General features: G+C 59.0%; 3 protein-coding genes across 5 annotated transcripts; 2 read left to right on the forward strand and 1 right to left on the reverse strand.

The window, feature by feature from the left end:
- Positions 1–3,231: 3,231 nt before the first annotated feature.
- ANAPC11 (anaphase promoting complex subunit 11) lies at positions 3,232–4,727 on the reverse strand. 3 transcript variants are annotated; one of them, XM_074607294.1, is made up of 3 exons: positions 4,432–4,727; positions 3,608–4,334; positions 3,232–3,407 (listed from the first exon to the last, which is right to left on the reverse strand). In XM_074607294.1, exons 1-3 carry the CDS (start codon positions 4,725–4,727, stop codon positions 3,279–3,281), a joined length of 1,152 nt encoding a protein of 383 aa, XP_074463395.1. In that variant the 3' UTR covers positions 3,232–3,278. The 3 variants fall into 3 exon arrangements, with proteins under 3 accessions (XP_074463395.1, XP_074463397.1, XP_074463396.1); XM_074607296.1 differs by having other exon boundaries at positions 4,183–4,334; positions 4,432–4,597; XM_074607295.1 differs by lacking the exon at positions 3,232–3,407 and having other exon boundaries at positions 4,057–4,334; positions 4,432–4,591.
- ALYREF (Aly/REF export factor) lies at positions 4,690–9,296 on the forward strand. The gene is made up of 6 exons (XM_074607351.1): positions 4,690–4,923; positions 5,142–5,273; positions 7,581–7,728; positions 7,825–7,888; positions 8,061–8,241; positions 9,023–9,296. Exons 1-6 carry the CDS (start codon positions 4,690–4,692, stop codon positions 9,035–9,037), a joined length of 774 nt encoding a protein of 257 aa, XP_074463452.1. The 3' UTR covers positions 9,038–9,296.
- An 83-nt stretch (positions 9,297–9,379) lies between these two features.
- ARHGDIA (Rho GDP dissociation inhibitor alpha) lies at positions 9,380–18,972 on the forward strand. The gene is made up of 6 exons (XM_074607360.1): positions 9,380–9,640; positions 15,482–15,691; positions 15,985–16,068; positions 16,478–16,554; positions 16,739–16,802; positions 17,259–18,972. Exons 2-6 carry the CDS (start codon positions 15,502–15,504, stop codon positions 17,456–17,458), a joined length of 615 nt encoding a protein of 204 aa, XP_074463461.1. The 5' UTR covers positions 9,380–9,640; positions 15,482–15,501; the 3' UTR covers positions 17,459–18,972.
- Positions 18,973–19,272: the final 300 nt, after the last annotated feature.

The raw sequence follows: 19,272 nt of genomic DNA on the forward strand, positions 1-19,272 counted from the left end.
TCCTTGCTGCTCCCAGCCTTGGTGGCTGTGCTCCACTTCGTACTCTGGGCTCTCCTGCCCCCGGGCTCTGTGGGGAGATCTGCAGCTGGAGGAGAGGAAAGGGCAGCCCCGGGGGGTGCAGGAGGGATCCCAAACTTCTGCCGCCCTCTTTGGCGAGAAGGAAGGTGCTTCCTCTGGAGGAAGGTCTTGCCTTGCCGGCTGGGGGGAGGTGGAATGCCTGTTGCTGTGACCCCCTGCCTGGCTGGAGACGCTTCCCAACATCTGGGGAAGGGACATCTCCCTCCCGGGGGGCCCAGGTGAGCCCTTGCTGCTGCTGCTTGTCCGTGCTGGGCAGCAGCTGCTCTGCTGCAGCTTTCGGATGGGACCAGGGCTTTTCCCTTCCTGACCAAAGGACATGGCGGCTGCTGTTGGGGATTCACCCCTGACTGAAGGGGCTGCTCTGCAAGCTGTGCCCTGGCTCGCTGTTCAGCTACACCCCAGCAGGAATCAGGGGTGAGTCCGTGCTGGCTGGGGGGGTCTCGGCTTCCTGAGGGTCTGTGGGATCAGGCTGAGCCCCATCCCGGTCCTGCCGCAGTTGGTGGGGGGGAGCAGGATGAGTCCCAGCGTGGAGCAGAGCGGCTCAGGCCGGCGCTACCCCTGCTGCGGGGCGCAGCATTGCACGGCAGGGCACAGGGGACGTGTGGTGGGACCCCCATCGTGCTGGGGCAGAGCTGGTGCTGGGGAGGTGTCGCAAACCCCATCTCCCTCTGTGCCCTCCTGGGACCCCGCTGCTTCGTCAGCGCTGCCTCCCGGAGCGCGCAAAGTTTCTCCTCGCCCCTGAAGCAGCCACGACGCCAAGCTGTCAGCCCCTTCCCAGACACACCCCCGCGGCTGCCGAGCGCTCAGACCCCTCTGCAGCCTGCGGCCCCCTTCCACAGAGACTGCCGAAGAGTTTGTCATGAAAAACAAACAACTCAGCCGTGGTGACGCATTTATCCCGGGCTGAGCATTTGCATGTAAATGAGCTGCCTCTGGGACCTAAACAGGTACCGTTGTTATTAAAAAAATGACAAAAGTACTTTATTTCTGCTCTCATCATGCGCGGGTGCTTGCCCGCTGGTACAACTTATTTGCGTGGAAACGTCAGCTTCGCTTGCTCAGCTGGAGCGCGGTGGAGCTGCTGCTCCTCGGGGCCTCCAAGAGCCAGTTCTGAGTTTACTCTGAAAACTTCTGCATATGATGTTCTGTTCTCCAAGTGCCTCTGGGCCCTTCTTCTAAGTGTCTGTTTACTGACAACCTGTGAGTCCCAGGGGTGAAAATGAGCGTGGAGTTAAAATAGGGAGAAAAAAACTTGAATTAATTTCAAGTTTGTGACTTTGTTTTCTCTGGTTTGCTTTTTTTCTTTTTTTTTTTTGTTTTTTGTTTCTCTCCCTCAAGCGCAGAAGCTCAAGACGCTGGTTCCTGCACCCCTCCCAAGGAGCCCTCCCCCGTCGCGATGCAGCCTGCAGTGAGCACCCGACGTTTCTCTAACGGGAACTAGTTGACTGGAACAGTTGTGGCAGGTGCCCTGAATCTCGTAAGACCAGCCAGGACCCTGCCATGGTGCAGGGCCCCAGAGCCAGGCTGGGGCTTGTCCCCAGGGCCCCGGTAGCCATTCACGGAAGGAGCAATGGGGTGAGCGGACCCTGATGCCCAGCACATCACCATCAGCCGCTGCTGCCCTGGGCAAAGCCCGGCCCCGGCTCCTCGCAGTGCGTTGGTCCTGCTGCGCTGGCATATTCGTCCTGCTGTGGAGGGAAGGCTAGGGCTCTGCAGCCACTTGTCACCAGTGGTGGCACCGGCACCATGGCTGGTGCTGAGCCAGCGTGTCACCACTGTGGGCAGGAGGGTGGCTGCACCCAGGACACTTGTGTGGCAACACCGCTGTGGCTGTGGCTGCCTGCCCGGTCCTGAGCCGCCACAGCACTGGTGGTGCCCCTGGGATTTCAGAGACAGGGCTGAACTTAAGAGGTGGGTGCTGGCATCCTGCGGCAGCTCCAGTGGGTGCCGTGGCAGGGACACTGTGTCATGTCCCCCATGGTGGTTGGCGGCCCTGGTGCCCATCCGGCTCCCTGGGAAGACCCTGGGACCAGTGGCCTCTGCCTTGGCCGTACCCTGGAGAGGGGGAGGGTGTTGCCAAGGGCAGCGCGGCAGGACCTCAGTGGGGCTGGGCTGCAGCTGGGGGGGAGGTGTGTGTGTGCTCTGTTCATAAAGAGTGCGGTATTCTGACGACCCACACAGGGACTGCAACCTTGGCCCTTGGGGAAGTATCCCCCCCAGATGCCTGGGGCGGGGGGGACCTTGCCACCGAGCTGCTGGTGTCAGGGGGCTGCTGCCACCCCACTCTTGTCACCGAGCCCTTGTCCTGCTGCCAGAGCACAGCCAGGGTGCCCCGGTACCAGGCGGGGGCTGTGCCCGGGTGACCTGCAGTGCTGGGGGTCAGCGGGGCCCTCCTTGACCGGGGTGACACGGGGATGGCAGTGCCCTGTCTGCGGTCATTCACCGCCCAGCAAAGCCCGGTCAGTTCCTGCTGCTCCCCACAGCTCCGCCTGGTGCTGTGCTGCCCATGCAGGCTCCCTGCGCTGTGCCCTGTGGCCACCACGGGTGTCGGGCTGGCCCCTGGGGCTGATAGCAGGGTGACAATTTGCCGGTCATGATCAGGGAGTGATTTTTTTTTTCTGCCAGGTGTTTGAGCAGCTGCAGCACCTGGGACTGGGGGAATGGCTGGCCCCAGGGGCCCGGGCGGAGAGGGGCTGTGAGGCCAGAGCCACCCCAGCACTGTTGAGACTCCCCGTGGCTTGGTGGAGCCCAGACGTTGAGTGGAAGTGGGTGGCAGGAGGTGGGCACTCAGCTGGCTGACCAAGCCCCTGCCACCATGCCCTCGAGGAGACAAGGGATGGGGCTGCCCAGGGACTTCCCGGGGACCCGGGGTCCCTAGCAGCTGCAGGCTGGGGACCGTGCTCAGATCCATCCCCGCTCCTACTGCAGCCACCCCTCACACCCCCAGCTGAGCTGTCACTGCCCTCTCACCCGGAACATCTCCAGAGCCCCGAGCGCGATGTCCAGCCCGTCCCTGGCTTTGTTTGGCCTGACCCAGGGCAGCCCCCAGCCCCAGACAAGCCCCCGCAGGGCTCAGGGAGCTGGGGGAGCAGCAGGAGGGGGCTCCCCCCACCCCACAGCACCTCCCTCCCCTGCAAGGACAGACGCAATGGAGCCAGCCCAAGCACGTTTATTATCACCACAGAGACACCGCTGCCGGCTCAGGCATCCGCACACTCCCCGGGGTCCAAGGACACGGTCACGTCCGCCTTGCATTGGAGAGCGCTGGGGGCTCCAGGCAGCACCCGGCAGCTCCGCGGCTCGGGGGCCACATCCGTCACGCACAGTGCCTGCAGGGAGACCATCAGCAGGGACCGGGGTCCCCAGGATGCGCGGCACCGGCTGGCGCTGGTGGGGGGAGCCCCGGTGTCCCAGCCGAGCCCCGGTGGGTGGAGGACCCCGGTCCCACCCCGGCACAGCTCGCGTCCGGCATCCCGCGGGGAGCGACCCCAGTCCCCACCGAGCACCCGGGGACGGCCCCAGTACTCACCGCGGTGAGGAGCCGGTCGGGCTGACCGGGCAGCAGCGCGGTGCCGTCGGTGCCGGAGCGGCGGGCGTGGGGCGGGCGGCGGAACCCGGAGAGCAGCCCCGAGGCTCTGCCCACCGAGTAGTGGGGGGGTCCGGCCGGCAGCCTGTACCAGGGCTCGGCGGGGCGGCAGAGCCAGAGCAGCAGCCCCAGCCCGAGCCACCGGGCAGCGCGCATGGTGCCAGCGGCAGCGCAGCGCTCCGGGGCCGCCGCCGCCGCCTTTACAGCCGGGCGGGGGTCCCGCCTCGCCCGCCCCCGCCCCGCTGCGCCGCCCGCCCTCCGCGGGGAAGGAGCCGCTCGCCGGCGGCCCGCAGCCGCTTTCGGGTCACCGAGGGGCCGGGGCCCAGCACCGACACCCCCCGCTCCCGCCCCCGGCACCGATCCCGAGCGCAGAACGACACCTGACACCGGAGGGGCGGGCGGAGGGCGCACGTTTATTGAGGGCGGCCCGGCCGGGAGCGCGAAGCGGCGGCGGCAGGCGGGCACCGTCCCCGTCGTTCCCCGCACCCCTCCCCATCCCCCCCCGGGTGCGCCGGTACCGGCTGTCACTCCTTGAACTTCCACTCCTGGCGGCACATGGGGCAGTGCTGCTGGACCTGCTGCGAGTTCAGCCACTTGAGGATGCAGTGCATGTGGAAGCAGTGCGAGCACTGCCCCCACACCAGCGGGCAGTCGTCTCCGGGAACCTTGCCTGTGGCACGGACACGCCGTCAGGCCCGGCCCGGCCCGGCCCGGCCCGGCCCGGCCCGGGGCCACCCCGCCCGCCCGCCCGCCCGCCCGTCGCTCACAGTCGGGGCAGCAGCCGTTGAAGGCCATCCGGCAGATCCCGCAGTTCTCGTCGTTGGCTACCCACAGCCAGGAGGCGACGCCATGCCAGCTCCGCACGCGCACCCGCATCCCGCCCCGCCGGAAGTCCCGCACCCGCCCCGCCGGCCCCGCCAGGCGCGCGCGCGGCCGCCGCGCCTTCGCCGCCGGCCCCCCCCCTTCCGCTTCCGGCGTCGGCGCAGCGCGGCCGGAAGTGCAGGCCCCGGAGCGGAGCCGCCATCATGGCCGACAAGATGGACATGTCCCTGGACGATATCATTAAGCTCAACCGCAGCCAGCGCGGGGCCGGCCGGGGCGGCGGCCGGGGCGGCCGGGGCCGGGGCGGCGCCACCCGCGGGGGCGGGCCCGGCCGGGGCGGCGTGGGAGCCGGGCGGGCGGGCGGCGGCGGCCCCGTGCGGAACAGGCCGGTGATGGCCCGGGGCGGCGGCAGGAACCGGCCCGCGCCCTACAGCCGGGTATGGAGCGCGGCGGGGGCGGGCGGGCAGCGCGGCCGCCCGCGGGGTTCGGCGGCGCGGCGGGGGAGCGGGCCGGGGCCGGGCCTTCGGCGGGGCGGGCGGCGGCGGGATGGGGCGGGGGGCGGGCCCGCCGGGAGGCCCTTTGTCCGCTCCCGGCCGGGCGGGCGGCGGCCCGCGGTTCGCCGGCGGCGGTCAGCGAGGTGCCGGTCTCGTTGCAGCCGAAGCAGCTCCCCGAGAAGTGGCAGCACGACCTGTTCGACAGCGGCTTCGGGGCGGGGGCCGGCGTGGAGACCGGCGGGAAGCTCCTCGTGTCGAACCTGGACTTCGGCGTCTCGGATGCGGACATCCAGGTGGGGCTGGGGCTGGGGGGCGGCCCCGCGGGGGGGTTAATTCACAGCGGGGGTGTTGGGCGCGCTGAGGGATCCCCGAATGAATGGGCTCTGCCTTTTGCCGGGGCTTGGAGGACTAAGGACCCTGTCCTGCGGCGGGTCTGGTGATCTCGAGGGGCTGCCATTCAGAAGAGCCGCCGTCTCCTGCAGGGCTGTAGCTGGGCGCATTGTGAGCGGCTCTGCCACAGCGCAGGGGTGGGAGAACGCTGCTGTGGGGCTGAATCCAGCTGTGGCTGGAGAATTTGAACAGTGTAAGCTCTCAAGAGCTGCGTAACTGCAGAAATTTTGTAACTGCACAGTGCGTACATCTGCCTGTTCTGGTTTTATGGGACCTGTTAGCACAGCTTTGTTAAAGTCATGTTCTGTTGAGTGTCGAGGTGTTCCTACGGATGTGCCCATCAGTGTAAGTGGAAGGGTTCTGTGTGAGGGAGAGCGTGCTCCCTTGCACTGCAGTGCCTGCGGTACCTGCTATGTTCAGTCCTCCAGATGAGCTGCCTGTCGTATCCCTCGTTTCAGCCGTGTCTTGGGCCAGAACCTGCCGGATTCTTTCCGTCGGGTGTGCGGTGCACTCTGTCCCTGGGCTGTGTGGGTCAGGAGGGGCTGAGGCGCTGTGCTCCTCTGGCCACGGGGGCATGGTCACTGGTGGGCCATGAGTTGTGCAGAAATAAACATTTGCAAACCCCAGGCGCGTCCCCACTGGGGCTGTGCTGACTTGGGCACGCTGCAAAGCACCTCCTTTTAAATCGGCTTCTGATCCTCGCATCCTCACCAGGGAGAAACAAACACACACTTTTATTTTTCTTGATCAGTTAATTCATTCCAGTTACTCCATGTGCCGATCTGGCTGTGCCTGGGGAATTGCAAGTGAGCTTTTTCAGGTCACCTAGTTACTGGGTAATGCTCTCAAAACCAGCTCTTTTTCTCATGTAACTTCAGGTTTGGTTTAAATAAGTTTCTTGTTTGTTGTAGTGAGGCCCCAATGTGTAAAACGTGACTCCGTGAAGTCACCTCAGCTTAACCAGCTCTTGCGCTTTGTGTGGTGGCTGAGATTCGCCTTTTCTGCTGCTGGCTTGTGCTGAGGTGTGGACAAACTTCCTCGTATGGTTTATTTAGCAGGAAAGCCAACTTAATGGCTCTGCATCTATTTGTTACTACTCATCCCATAATTTAGCACTGCCTAAGATGTGGTGATTCCTTTCTTTGTTTCCATGCTAATCGCATCATTACTGCGGTGCAGCACAGCTTGGGTGCTGTGTTGGCTGGAAGGAACCTCGGAGGTGCGTTGCTGTGGAGGAGCTGCACAGCGTCCCTCCCTGAGTGTTCCCCGCTGCCGGGGAGGAATCTGTGTTCTCCACTATGCCCAGGGGAGCTCTGGAGCTGTGGCTGAGCTCCGCCGTGCTGGGACTGTGCTCTCTTCCAGAAACCTTCTGTCGAGTGCCGTGTAATGTTCACCTCTGGTGAATAAGTCCAAGAGGGGAGCTGGCCGTCAGCCCTGCCTGAAGTGCTGCTGGCTTAGGAAGTGGAAGACTATTGTCTAGTGCTCCCTGAGATGCTTGGGCAGTGACTCGCAGAGAGAGTGGTCGTCGGGCTTTGCAGCAGATGCTGGAGAAGGTGGCCTGTCCCTTTGGGCGCCCCTGGCTGCTCTGGTGTAGGGGTTTTGCTTCTGAGGCACGGGGCGTAGCAGAAACTCGCCAAGATGAGGTGTCCTTGTTGACTTTCTAAACGTAGCGCCTGTGAAACAAGATGGGTGGCTCCGTTGCTGCCTCTTCGTTTCCATCCTTCGTGACAGCAAATTACGTACTTCAGTAGAGAGCTCTTCCTATTCTCAGTTTTTGGGGTGTATTCCTAATGGGCTTTGTTTTTAAATTGCACCTGGTCTAGTAAAGATTTAAGAGGGAAAAATAATTCAGCACAATGCAACCATGATCATTCTTTGTCTATGAAATGGATTAGTGTCTGGGTTATTTTTAGTCTCCCCATTGACTCAGCCTCAACAAAAAGACCTGAGGTTTCTCTTGAGTCTGCTTCGCTGACTAAATGTGCACCCTGCAAGTGGTGAATGTGAAGTCCCACTTGGTTTTGCGACCTGTGGCAACTTTCCGAAATCTGTCTGATGGGCTTGTGCTCCTCTTGTCAGTGTCAGTGATGTTTTGAAAAGTGCCTGCAATTGCTGAGATCAGTTGTGTGTACGCAGCTGCCAGCGCTGTCTCTTGGCTGTGCGGTGTTTGCAGCGCTGATGGACGTGTGCGCTCTTCTTCTCTTTCTCAGGAGCTCTTTGCAGAGTTTGGGACCTTGAAGAAGGCAGCTGTGCACTATGACAGATCTGGCCGCAGCCTAGGGACAGCGGACGTGCATTTTGAAAGGAAGGCAGATGCTCTGAAAGCGATGAAGCAGTACAATGGCGTCCCCTTGGACGGTGAGTGTGTGGCTGTCTCTGTAGGGTATTTCACTGGCTGGAGCAGCCCGTGTGCCCGAGTCCCGCACGCAGGCTGACGGGCTGCTCTTCCTCCAGGGCGCCCCATGAACATCCAGCTGGTCACATCACAGATCGACACACAGAGGAGACCAGCACAGAGGTGAGGTGCCGCACGGCCGCGGGCGTCCCTGTGCCTGGTCAGCGCAGGGCGGGAACGTGCCTGGCCCCTCTTTGTGTGGGGCACGTGGATCCGTCTCTCATTTGGCAAACTTCTGCATGCCTGTCTGGGGTAACCAAAATGCACTAAACCAGTTATTTTTTAAAAATCACAGTGTAAACAGAGGTGGCATGACCAGAAACCGCGGTGGTTCAGGAGGATTTGGTGGTGGAGGAGGCAACAGGCGAGGTACTCGTGGTGGGAACAGAGGGAGAGGCAGAGGAGCTGGGAGAACTTCCAAACAGCAACTCTCCGCAGAAGAACTAGATGCACAGCTGGATGCTTACAATGCCAGGGTAAGTGCTGCTCGGGCGCTGAGTACAGGCTCCCGGCAGCTTCTCGTGCTGGTGAACATCGGCAGCCTGGAGCCGGCAGGAAAGAGAAAGGGTTTTGCAGGTCACTGGGTTAAAGCAGTCTCCCTTTAAAGCGGAGCAGTGCCTTGGTCCGGTAGTTGGCTTTACTTTGCAGAACACTTTGTCAGCTACAGTTAACTGAGAGCCAAGAAACGGCCCCTTTTCCAGCTCTCCCACTTGCTGGGGCCAGCGTAGGGCAGGCTCTTCCGTAGCTGGAACAGCCGTGGGGAACAGGAGCTGCATAACTAAACCCACAGAGACGATGGGCTGCAGAAATGCAAAACCAAAAAGAACCACGTAAAATAACTACGTGGATGCTACCAGAGGAAAGGTCGGTGATGCTGATGGTGGACACGAGCCCTCACCTACAGAGCCGTGTCCGCCGTTTGCTGCTCAGACCTCTCTGTGCCGCAGCCAGATTAGAGTCTTGATAGAGAGCTGAGGTTGCGTGTGTACGCGATGACAGCGGGGTCGGTGTTGTAGGAATGGGGTGAAACTGAAGTGGGATGAGCAGAATTCTGAGGAAAAAAACAGCATGGGGATGCCTGGTGGTTTAGAACAGTCTTTGGCGCCGGGGCTGCGTAAATAGAGTTATTCTGCCGCGGCTCGGGTGGGGCGGGGGGAGCGCAGCGGGGCAGCTCTGGAGAAGCGGGCTGGGCGCGGTGGGACGCGGCGGGCGCCGCGGTGCGCGTGGTGACGTCCCCTCTCCTCTCCTCTCTTGCAGATGGACACCAGCTAAAGCGGCGGTGGGCGCAGGGAAGGACTCGGATCCGGCCCCGGCTGCCGGGGGGGGGGGCGGCGCGGCGGCCACTCACACCGCGGTGGATTTGTTTTACTTTACGTTCTGGGATAGGTTTTAAACTCCTGTAAAGGTTTTTTTTAATTCTGACGCAGACCTGTTTTGTACCGAGTTATTTTTGGGATAAATTTTACTGGTTGCCTGTTGGGCCGAGGTGGCTTTTTCACCTTTGCCGTAATAAAATAGAACCGTGTCTAGAGCTGTGGACGCCTCCGCCTCGCCACGCCCCCCCGCCACGCCCCCCCGGCCACGCCCACTGCCCGGCCCGCGCGCGCGCCCTTTCGCGCGCGCGCCCTTTCCCGCGCCCGGCCCGCCGCGCGCCGCTCTACCCCCTCCGCCCCAACTCTATCGTCCGTCCCGCCATCGCGCGCCTCTCCCCCGGGCCAATCAGCGCGCCGGGCCGCGGCCGGAAGTGAGGTGCGGGGCTCAACCCCCCTCCGTATAACGGGAAGTGACGGGCGTGTCCCGGAAGTGCGGGGGCGCGCGGGCGGCTGGGCGGATCCCGGCGCGTTGTCACCGCAGCGCGGAGAGCGAGCAGGGCCGGTAGGGCGAGGCCGGGCCGGGCCGGGGCGGGGCTCGGCGGGGACCGGGACCGGGACCGGGACCGGGGCGGGTTCGGGCGGTGGGGCCGCGCCTCAGCCCCCCTGGGACCGGGCCGCACCGCGCCCCGCCGTCCCCGGGCCGCGGGAGGGGCCGGGGCGCGGCCGAGGTGCGCGAGCGGGGCCCCGCGTGCCCTTGCGTAACCTTCCGAGGGCCGGGGAGCGCCGCTGTCCCGGCGGGGGCCGTTCCCGAGCGGAGCGGAGCTCGCGGGGCCCGCGGTTGGGGTGAAACGCGGAGTGTTGGGGTCGGCTCGTGCTCCCGCGGGGGCCGGCGCTGCTCCGCGCCCGCCCCGCCGGCTGCGGGGGCGTTGAAGGGGAGTGCGGGGTCCTTCGCGTTTCCCGGGCCTCGGGAGGGCTGAGTGTTCGGTGTGTCTCACACGGATTTTACATAAATGGCTCCTGGTTACGAAATGAGGAACTTGGAAGCGACTTCCTCAGGGTCGGTTTCCTTCCGTGTGACAGTAACTGAAGAGCCCATTTGATCCCCCGTAATGCTGCAGGCCTGGTGCGGGCTACAGCAGCTGGGGCACCAGGCACAAAGGCCGCAGTTTGGCTCCTGGAGGAGTGGTCAGTTCTCCCCCCACCCCTTTACAACCCTGCCGGAGGATGGCGAGGTCTGCCCTGGCTCTGTAGGCTCTCTGCAGCAAGTCTGAAAGTCGAAACTTCCTTTTCTTAAGACGAGAAAAACTCCTAGTCACACCAAGCGGATAAATTGTTGCCTTGAGGGTTTCGTGTCTAGTCCAGAGCACTTTGTTGCTCTGGTTTTCCAAGTGTTCTCCCAGTGTGAGTATCCTTGCCCCGTAGCTGCTGAGCAGAGACGGTTTCGTCGTTGTGTTCCACTGTGGAGGCGAGGAGCAACACTTAGGGATGGGTCACACTCTCAGCGGTGTCCGGGGTCACTGTGGTTGCAGCCCGTTTACCCACGCAGCTTGTTTGCACCTTGTGTGTGAGACTGCGAGACTTTTTTAAATTTCTGAAGTTGTGAGCATACAGAGCTGTCTGCTCATGCCTTTGGTTTTGCTCTTGACAGTTAGCGCCTTCTAGGTGAACTGCAGTTCAGGGTTATGTCGTAAGCAAAAAAAAATTAAAATAGAATATTACATCTCCAAATGGCCGAGTCCCTGAAAGGCAGCAGACTGTTTCCAGAGTTGTCCATCTCCACAGCCGTGAGCCAGTGGCAGGGATCAGCTGAGTGAGAGGTCTCGGATGCTCTTACAAAGCAGCTGGTGCAGTGGCGTTTTCTGGATGTTCCTTTGCCTCGAAATTCCCAGTGGTGTCAGAGGGCAGCGCTCAGCCTCAGGAATTGTCACTGAGTCACCGGTTACTCCTTTGCCGCTGATGCGTTTGCGTCCCCCGTTCCCCCCGGCTGCCCTGGGAACCATCTGAGCCCAGTTCAGCTCTGATCCAGCCTCCTGAGCTGCCGTGGTGCGTGTAGAGCAGCAGCGCAGCCTGAGCTGGTTTCAGCAGTTCTCTGTCTCCCTGTCCTCACAGCATAGCAGCGTTTGTAGCCACGTAGCGAACTGGAGCAGCGAATTGATCTGGCTGGAAAATAGCCCTGCAGAAATGGTTTTAACTGGATTAAATTCCAACTGAGTTTGCCGTGTGGCTGCACAAGCTTTCCCTTGCGCCACGGGGGAAGGAAGAAGGGTGGGGACCTCTTGAATTGGCACTGCTGCGCGTCCATGGCTGCGCTGTGTCCTAACGGATGTCCGAAGCCAATTAGCTGATCTGAGGAGAGACTGACTAACTCTGGTTTCAGTAGTACCGTGGGATCTTGATCCTGGGGTATGAAGAAGCCGCTGTTTACTGCTGTCTGCCTGAAAACAGGGTTATGTTCCTAGCAGTTTTTCTGTCTGGCAGAAGGTGGGGCTCTTGCATTCACTGCTCTGAGCTCCTTGATCCTGTGTGAAAAATGCTGAGAATCCAGGAGAAACTGCTGACTTGAGGAAGCAGTGAAGGCAGCTGAGTGTGAATTCCTGGATGGGAAGCGATTCAGGCTCCTGCTGTCTCCTGCAGGCTTCTGTGATCAGTGAGGATCTGAGAGTGCCCAGGGCTGTTTCCCTAGACAGGGCCGAGGAGCTCACCTCCTGTAATTTGCTTTCGGGCTGAGTGCAGGGTGGGATTCCCCTTCCCTGCCGGCCGTGGCAGAGTCCACAGCAGGTCTGTGCCATCTCCTAGGAGCTGCGGAGGCACCAGCTTGAGCGTTCTGTGACTGAGTCTTAAAGAGTCTTAAGAACCAGAGAGCTGCTGTGCAGAGGTGCTGAGCAGGGCATCCGAGTGTCAAAAGGAGCTGAGGAGGAATTTCCTTCCCAAGACCTTGGAGCAGTGCCTGAGGTTTGAGGTGTTGAGCTCCTGTGAGGCACCCGTGCCCAGCTGCCGGTCAGCAGCGTAGCTGCTTTTGTTCAGGAGCTGAGCCCTTTGAAGGACTGCGTTGCAGGTCCCCTCTCCTCTGCGTGTCGGTGAGCACTTGCTGGGGGTCTCAGCACGGCACATGTGGGACACACAAGTGCAGTTCTCTTCTCTCCTGGCAGTTCACATGCGATCGAGTCCCTTGGCTTCTCTTTGTCCAGCAGTGGTGGTGGTTCTTGATTAATCCGTGTGGTGGTGTGCATGATTGTGTCTTTAGCTCTGGATCACAGGATTAAGGCTAGAGGCATAGGAACACAAGCAAAGAGCTGGGGATTTGGATTTTTTTTTCCTTTTAATTTTTTTTGGTGCCCTCTATGGCACAGTTGTTGCTAAATATCTGTTTGAGAGGGATTACCCTAATGGAGCTGATGAAGATTGGGTGCTGGTGATGCATGGGAGGAAACTGTTGCCCCGCTGGTTACATCTGGAGGTTGGTTGTCAATGAGTGGAAGCTCTGTACTTGGTTCAGACCAAACTGGGTCATTTCTTAACTGATGAGGGTAGGATACCGGATCCTGGAAATTGTCTGCTATTTCAGCTGCTAGAAAGCAGTGCTGTTTGATGCTAAGGCTGTTCCTGTGCGGAGCACAGTGATCGTCCTGACCTGACCCTGCTGTTGGGAAGCTGCACTGTGGCCGGCACTGCTCTGTTCACCTCGCAGGGATGATCCTTTGCCACCTGCAGTCCTGGCTTCAGCAAGCGTTGGTTCTTCGAGGGGAGGCTGTCTGACGGCTCCTGTGGCCTGTCGCTGCAGGTGCTGATCAGGCCATTTGCTAGAAGTTTTGTCTCTGCTTGGTCTGAAAATTGGAAGGTGGTGGACACCCGTGGACAGTAATGCTGTGGATAGGGACGCAGCACCGTTGGGGATATGCATGTGGGTGGTCTGCTGTGTGTGCGTCTGTTTATTGTATTCATACTTTCAAAGAGGGATCAATCACAGAGAGTTCGGAAGTCGACAGAAGTCAGTGACTTGGGACTCCAGTTATTTAAAGCTCTCACTGAATTCCGTCACTTCCATTTCCTGAAAGCTACAGGTCTCTTAGGAGGGGTTCAGGTATTCTTAGAAGGAGTTCTTCAGCCTACAGAGAGAGAATGACCTGTAGTGCTTGGGAGGTGAAATCTGACCTGGAGGCGAGATGAAGGCCTGCAATAACGGGATCAAGCAGTGGAGTGGGTACTTGGGTGAGTGTTTGCTCGGCGCTTCTGGGAGTCTTCAAGGCTGGAGGGTTTTTAGTATAGGAGTGCAAAGCAAGTGACTGAGTTTGATAGGGAAATACCAGGGTGAAATCCAGTCAGATGTTTGTGTATGCCATGAGATTAAATGGCCTTTTGGATACAAATTTCCACGATATTCAGTGCCAGAATATTGGAGAATGCCATGCAGAAGGGCCAGCTGCTTGTTGTAAAGCGTAGGGGTCAGAACCGGTGGTTGTTTGCAGCTGTAAGTGTGAAGGTACAATGGGGAAAGCTCCCCTACACAGACGTGCTTGTGCCACGCGGTACCAGAGCCCTTGTGATAATCCCAAAGTGTCACATCGTCCCCCCACCTTTGTCTGGTGATAAATCTTAGTCAAGCTTTGATACCCAGAAACACCAGTTGCATCCATTGCATGTATCCTACTCCAGGACGCCCCGAGCGCTGTGCTAGCCTCTCTGGGGAAGCGCTGCCAGCCCAGGGCACGTCAGTGGAACGTCTGTTCTCGGGTCTGACAGTGGGCAAGAAGTGGCTCCCCACCGGTGGCCAGGCTACAGCTCTGTCTCAGCACTGGCTCCGCAGCCGAGAATCCTGGAGGAGAGCTGGTCACCGGTTCTCCCTCCCCCTTTCCTTTCCTCTCTCGTCTGTGGCTGATAGGTCTGCTGTAGTGTCTTCTCTTCTGGCAGAGATGTGCAAAATTTCACTTCCTGTGTCTAATCTGTTTCCTTTGCCCTGTTCCCCAACAAAATATTCATAATATTTATGGCTAAAAACATGAGTGGAGCCCAGGTGGCACCTCCACTGTTCTGCTGTTCCAGCCATTGCCAGGCTAGAACTGGATGTGGAGTGAGACCAGCCCTGGCATCTGCGGAACTTGCCCTGCGTCACTATAAAATGTGCTCTGTAAACTGTGTGTGACTCATGTCAGCACTGAGGTCTGTCGTTCCCCCTCTGGGTGGCACATTGGGTAGAAATGGAAGAGTTGAACTGTGCGCTATTATGTCAGCTTAAAGACAAAAAGAATGGATGATGGTTAGTTTATTTAGTGTAACCTGTATGAGAAGCTTTAGCTGCATGTTAGATCATAATTAAGCCTCTAGTTATGTACGTTGTGTGTTTTTCTTGTATTTGTAGCAAATGTTGTAGTTCTTGATTTATTTGGAAACTAGATGCCAGAGCAGTGAATGCAGTTCCACAGTCTGTTGCAAGTGGTGTGTGCTCGTACAGAGCTCCAGGTGGGAATATTGAGCAGGATACAGGAATACGAGACTGACAGGAACACCTGGATCCATCAGCAGATCATTTGTCAAAGATTTTGCTTCTTCAGAAAGCCCTTCAAAAGCTGTCACTGAAAGAGTTTTTTGAGTCTTTAGAGTGTCCAAGTTGATATTTGCTGTAGGGTGACCCTTAGGACAGTGCACTCTGTGGAATTACTGAGGATGTCATTGGCTTTTACTGAGGTTTTTAACAGGGTGTTGCCATCGCCTTTCACCAGCCCTCAGTGTGCAGCTGGCTGTTTCCTGGTTAGAGTCTTGGGTGGCCGAGCCAAGCTCCACACATGTTTTTAATCCATTATCTGTTTCGCTGGCCGTGTGTGACACAGATCTTTGCAAAGGACCAAGTGTGATATCAGCTGAGCCAGGTGTCTCGTTCCACTCCTCCCAGGCACCCAGCGCAGAGCGGATTGATCTGATTGAGTTACAAACTGTGAGCTCCGGGTTGCAGCTCCTGGCGTTTGTGCCAGTGGTGGGGCAGAGGCCTGTTCTTAGCTGGAGTCGTGTGTTGTAGAGAGCAGAACTGAACTGGGTTCATTCTGAGCTCAGGTTTCGTATAAGTGAAAGCCTGACCCGGTTGATCTTGTGGAGGAGAGTGTTTTCTCTATGGCTCGGGGCATTTACCTGTTACAGCTCATGGGTAAAGCTGAATTGTGTGGGCCTCCATGGGCTGAATATGAGACCTGGTGTATCGGAGCAGTCTGCAGGGTGGCGGGGTACCCTTGGCAGGGTTGTGTCCCCCAGAGCTCCCCTGGGGACAGCCCATGAAGGGCCTGAGTGACAGAGGGAGCCTGTGGAGTCACAGTGAACGGTTCTGGGGAAGCCTGGCTGGGCTGATGAGCTGCTGGGAAGGAGCCCATGCTGGCGGAGGGGGTAGGTGCAGTTACACTTCTCCTCCCCACTTCAGTGTAACTCGCCTGTGTGAGGATGGCAGAGCAGGAGCCGACGGCGGAGCAGCTGGCACAGATTGCAGCTGAAAATGAGGAGGACGAACACTCTGTCAACTACAAGCCACCTGCCCAGAAGAGCATCCAGGAGATCCAGGAGCTGGACAAGGATGACGAGAGCCTGCGCAAGTACAAGGAGGCACTGCTTGGTGCCGTCACTGTGACTGCAGGTGAGCAGAGGACATGGCTATGCCTTGCTCCAGCCAGAGCTCCATCAGCCACCCCTGGCCTCATCGCTGCTCCTGCCTGGGAGCTGTTTCCCTCCCAACTCTTTGCCCTTCAGCAGGAGCACCGCCAGGAGCATAACGGCGTGTGTCTGCGCCCCCCGTGCTGATGTCAGGCCCTTGGAATAAGGCACCAGGGACTGGGGGTGGCAAACCCAAGAAGTGCCCTGGAAGGAAAAGGAGTTGTGTTGGTTGGTATTAGGGATGAGTGTTTAACAGCCTTTTCGCTTGTCTTCCAGATCCCAATGCTCCGAATGTGGTGGTGACCAAACTGACTTTGGTCTGTGCTACGGCCCCTGGCCCTCTGGAGCTGGACCTGACAGGTGAGCTGGGCAAGAGCCAGAGCTTCCACTCCCTCGCCAGCCCCGTTTTGTAGAGGTGCAAGCTGCCGGGTGGGGGAGCCAGCTGTCCTCCAGCCTGCACAGCGACACTGGTGGCAGCTTCGAGATGGCGACAAGCTCGGAGCAAACGTCTACAGAGGAACATTCTTGAATTAGCTGCATTGCTGCGCTGCAGAGTCCTTTCACAGGGCATCGCTTGTCCGCCTCAGGTAGCCTGGGCAGTGCAGCAAGGAGGCTCCTGTCAGGCAAAAATGAAATGGATGAACCGTGTGCTGCCCAGGCAGCAAGGGTCATTCCCTGCTACCACAGACATTGTCCTCGTCACCTGTCGCATCTTATATTTGCCCCAGAGCACAATACAAAGGGACTCTGACCTCTCTCTTCTTTGTAGGTGACCTGGAGAGCTACAAGAAGCAAGCATTTGTGCTGAAGGAGGGTGTGGAATACCGGATAAAAATCTCCTTTAGGGTAAGAATTCAGATTTGAAAACTGAAGAATGAAGGGAACACTGAACTGCTGCAGTCCCAGCGTTGGGAGTGCCTGAGCCCCAAAAAGTGGTGTGATGGGGGAAATTGTCTCCTCCTGTGGGAGGGGTGGGCAGGGCAGTGTCTCTGGGAGAGATCTTCTACAGTCCTTGCTTGTGTCTCTGCAGGTTAACAGGGAGATTGTGTCGGGGTTGAAGTACATTCAGCACACATTCCGGAAAGGCGTGAAAAGTAAGTGCTTCTCTGTGACTCAAGTAGTGCTTTGTGTGAGGGCTTTCTGCTCTTCCCGCTGCGGTGATGGGGGCTCGCCCGCTGCTGCCCCACAGCCCACAGCGGGAGGAGACGGTCTGCAGCCATCTCTGTGCCGCTGAGCCTGTGGCAACGTGTGGAGGCTTCTGGGTCTGCGGTGGGGTGGCAGCCTGTGGTCCTGGCTGCACCCGCGCCTCGGGGCTTGGTGTGAGATCCCCACTGGAGCGTGGTGGCGAACAGATCGCTGCTGACAGTGGTGCCAGTGTTGGGGGGCCGCTCCTGGAGTGAATGGAGCTGTTAACGTGGGTGACATTCTCGTTCTCGTAGCTCCGCTGTGGATTGTTGTAGCAGTAACAGACCTTTCATTTGCTTTAGCCTTGCCCCAAATGCAGGGGAGGCTCTTGAACAGCCTCCATAGACCTCTCTTTCTCCTCCTAGTTGACAAGACCGAGTACATGGTTGGGAGCTACGGCCCCCGAGCAGAGGAGTATGAGTTTCTGACCCCCATGGAAGAAGCCCCTAAGGGCATGCTGGCCCGGGGCAGCTACAACATCAAATCCAAGTTCACAGATGATGATAAGACTGACCACCTGTCCTGGGAGTGGAACCTGACCATCAAGAAGGATTGGAAGGACTAGCCCTTCCCAAGGCCAAACCCCAGAGAGCGTGAATCAGACAGTGGCTACCGTAGAAATCCCCCCCTGTACCAAAGTGCTGACATCGGAACCCTCCTACCTTTCACCCCCTGTTATAATTTGACCAGAGAGCTCAGTTTTTTAATGTGCCCCCTCCCCAGAGAATCACTGAGTGCATTGATCAAACCGTGCTGTCTGCATCTGATCTCCAGCTGCCCGTCCCCGGGCCGGGCTGTCCCAGCGCAGAGGTGGGAGCGGTTCCTCCCTCGCCAGGCCCTTTGCTGCTTCTCACCTTCCTCTGTTCGGGTAGGTGCTGAAGGGGAGAAACTCCTACGCTCTGTGTGGGATCCTGTGCTTGGCTTTCCTGTGCACAGCTCAGGGTAGCTACTGCCTCCAAGTAGCTGAAGAACTTTGATGCCAGGCAGCTGTTGAATCCATTTGTTGGCTCAAATCATGTCCGGCCTGTCCCTTCCACCCAGTCAGTGTCCTGGGAACACTGGCAGCTTCATTTGTGGATGTTCCCTGTAACCATGATGCCTTAATGTGTAACATGTATCCTCTAGGGAGGGGGCCCTGCCCCTGTTACACTTTTTAAACGCCACCCGCCCTCCCCCTGTTTGTTGGCATGGCACTCCTCTTGGTCACGCCCCTCATGGGTTATTAGGAAAGAGTCACAACTTCCCGCTTTGCTGCTGGTCCGTTCTTCACCCAAGACGGGACATCTCCAGAGGGGAGGGCAGTGTGACAGCCTGGGTGACGCCCGGCCACCCCTCCCGCTGCCCAGAGAGCTGGGCTGGCAGGACCCCGGCCCTGCTTGCGTAGAGCTCCCAGCTCCGGCAGCCTCGGCGCCTGCGAGAGACAGGGGGGGCTGCGAGGCAGGCGGGTGTGGGAGTCCTCAGTGTTGCCATCACCTCACACTTCTCATTGCAGCCAAGGTCGCTGCAAAGCACTGAAATTCCAGGACTGCACCTGCCCTCCTGGCTGTTTTGGGCTGAGGATGGACTAGTCTGTTTCTGCAGCTGCTCTCCTGATGCGATCAACAAAGAGCTTGCAATGGACAAGTATTCAGAAGCGGTTAATGCCTTATGTATCTGTTCTGCCTTTAAAATCTGTGCCTGGCCTGTCAGTATTTATTGCCTTGACACTCGCCTGCCCCGTGCCCGTAGCAGAGCCCTGCAGCACCCAGCCTGCCGCCGGGGCTGACTGACACCGCGCTTGGGGCCAGGGAGCCCTCCGTGGCCCGCGAACCCCCGCGGGCTGGGCAGGCACCTTCCAGCTCCGCAGCCCTCTTATTTGGATCCTACCACGTTGAGGTCGTATTAGAACTGGGACCAAGTACATGTGGCTTTCTCGTAGCTACGTCTTTGCCTCTAACTCTCCCTTGCCCCGCCCCTAGAGAGATTTTTGTTAATTTGATTTGGTGCATATTGTCTGTAAATCCTAGACCCGGGTTAACAGGTTTGGAATCATCATCTGCTTCTCCTTTTATGACAGTTAAATAAAATCTTTGAACTGACTGTCTGCTGCCCGCTCTGGTTCTGTTCTGGAACTTCCTGGTTCTGGGTCTTTGGGGGCAGTGGCAGAACTTCTGTTCCACGGGGAATTTCTGCAAACACCGGGGGTGGGAGAAGACCAGAATCCCTGGGTTTGCTGAGCTGTGAAACGGGGCCTGTGACAGTCCTTGCCAGAGAAGGAGAGGCAAAAGGGCCCCCGTGGCAGTGTTTGTCGTTGAGATCTATCCCTTGCTTTCACTCTGTCCTGCGGTGTGAGAGGTGAGAAGGGTGTGGGGAAGGGAAAACAAGGGGTCTCTGCCAGCG

The sequence above is a fragment of the Larus michahellis genome, chromosome 14 (genome assembly GCF_964199755.1).
Source record: "Larus michahellis chromosome 14, bLarMic1.1, whole genome shotgun sequence".
Classification (NCBI taxonomy): Eukaryota; Metazoa; Chordata; class Aves; order Charadriiformes; family Laridae; genus Larus; species Larus michahellis.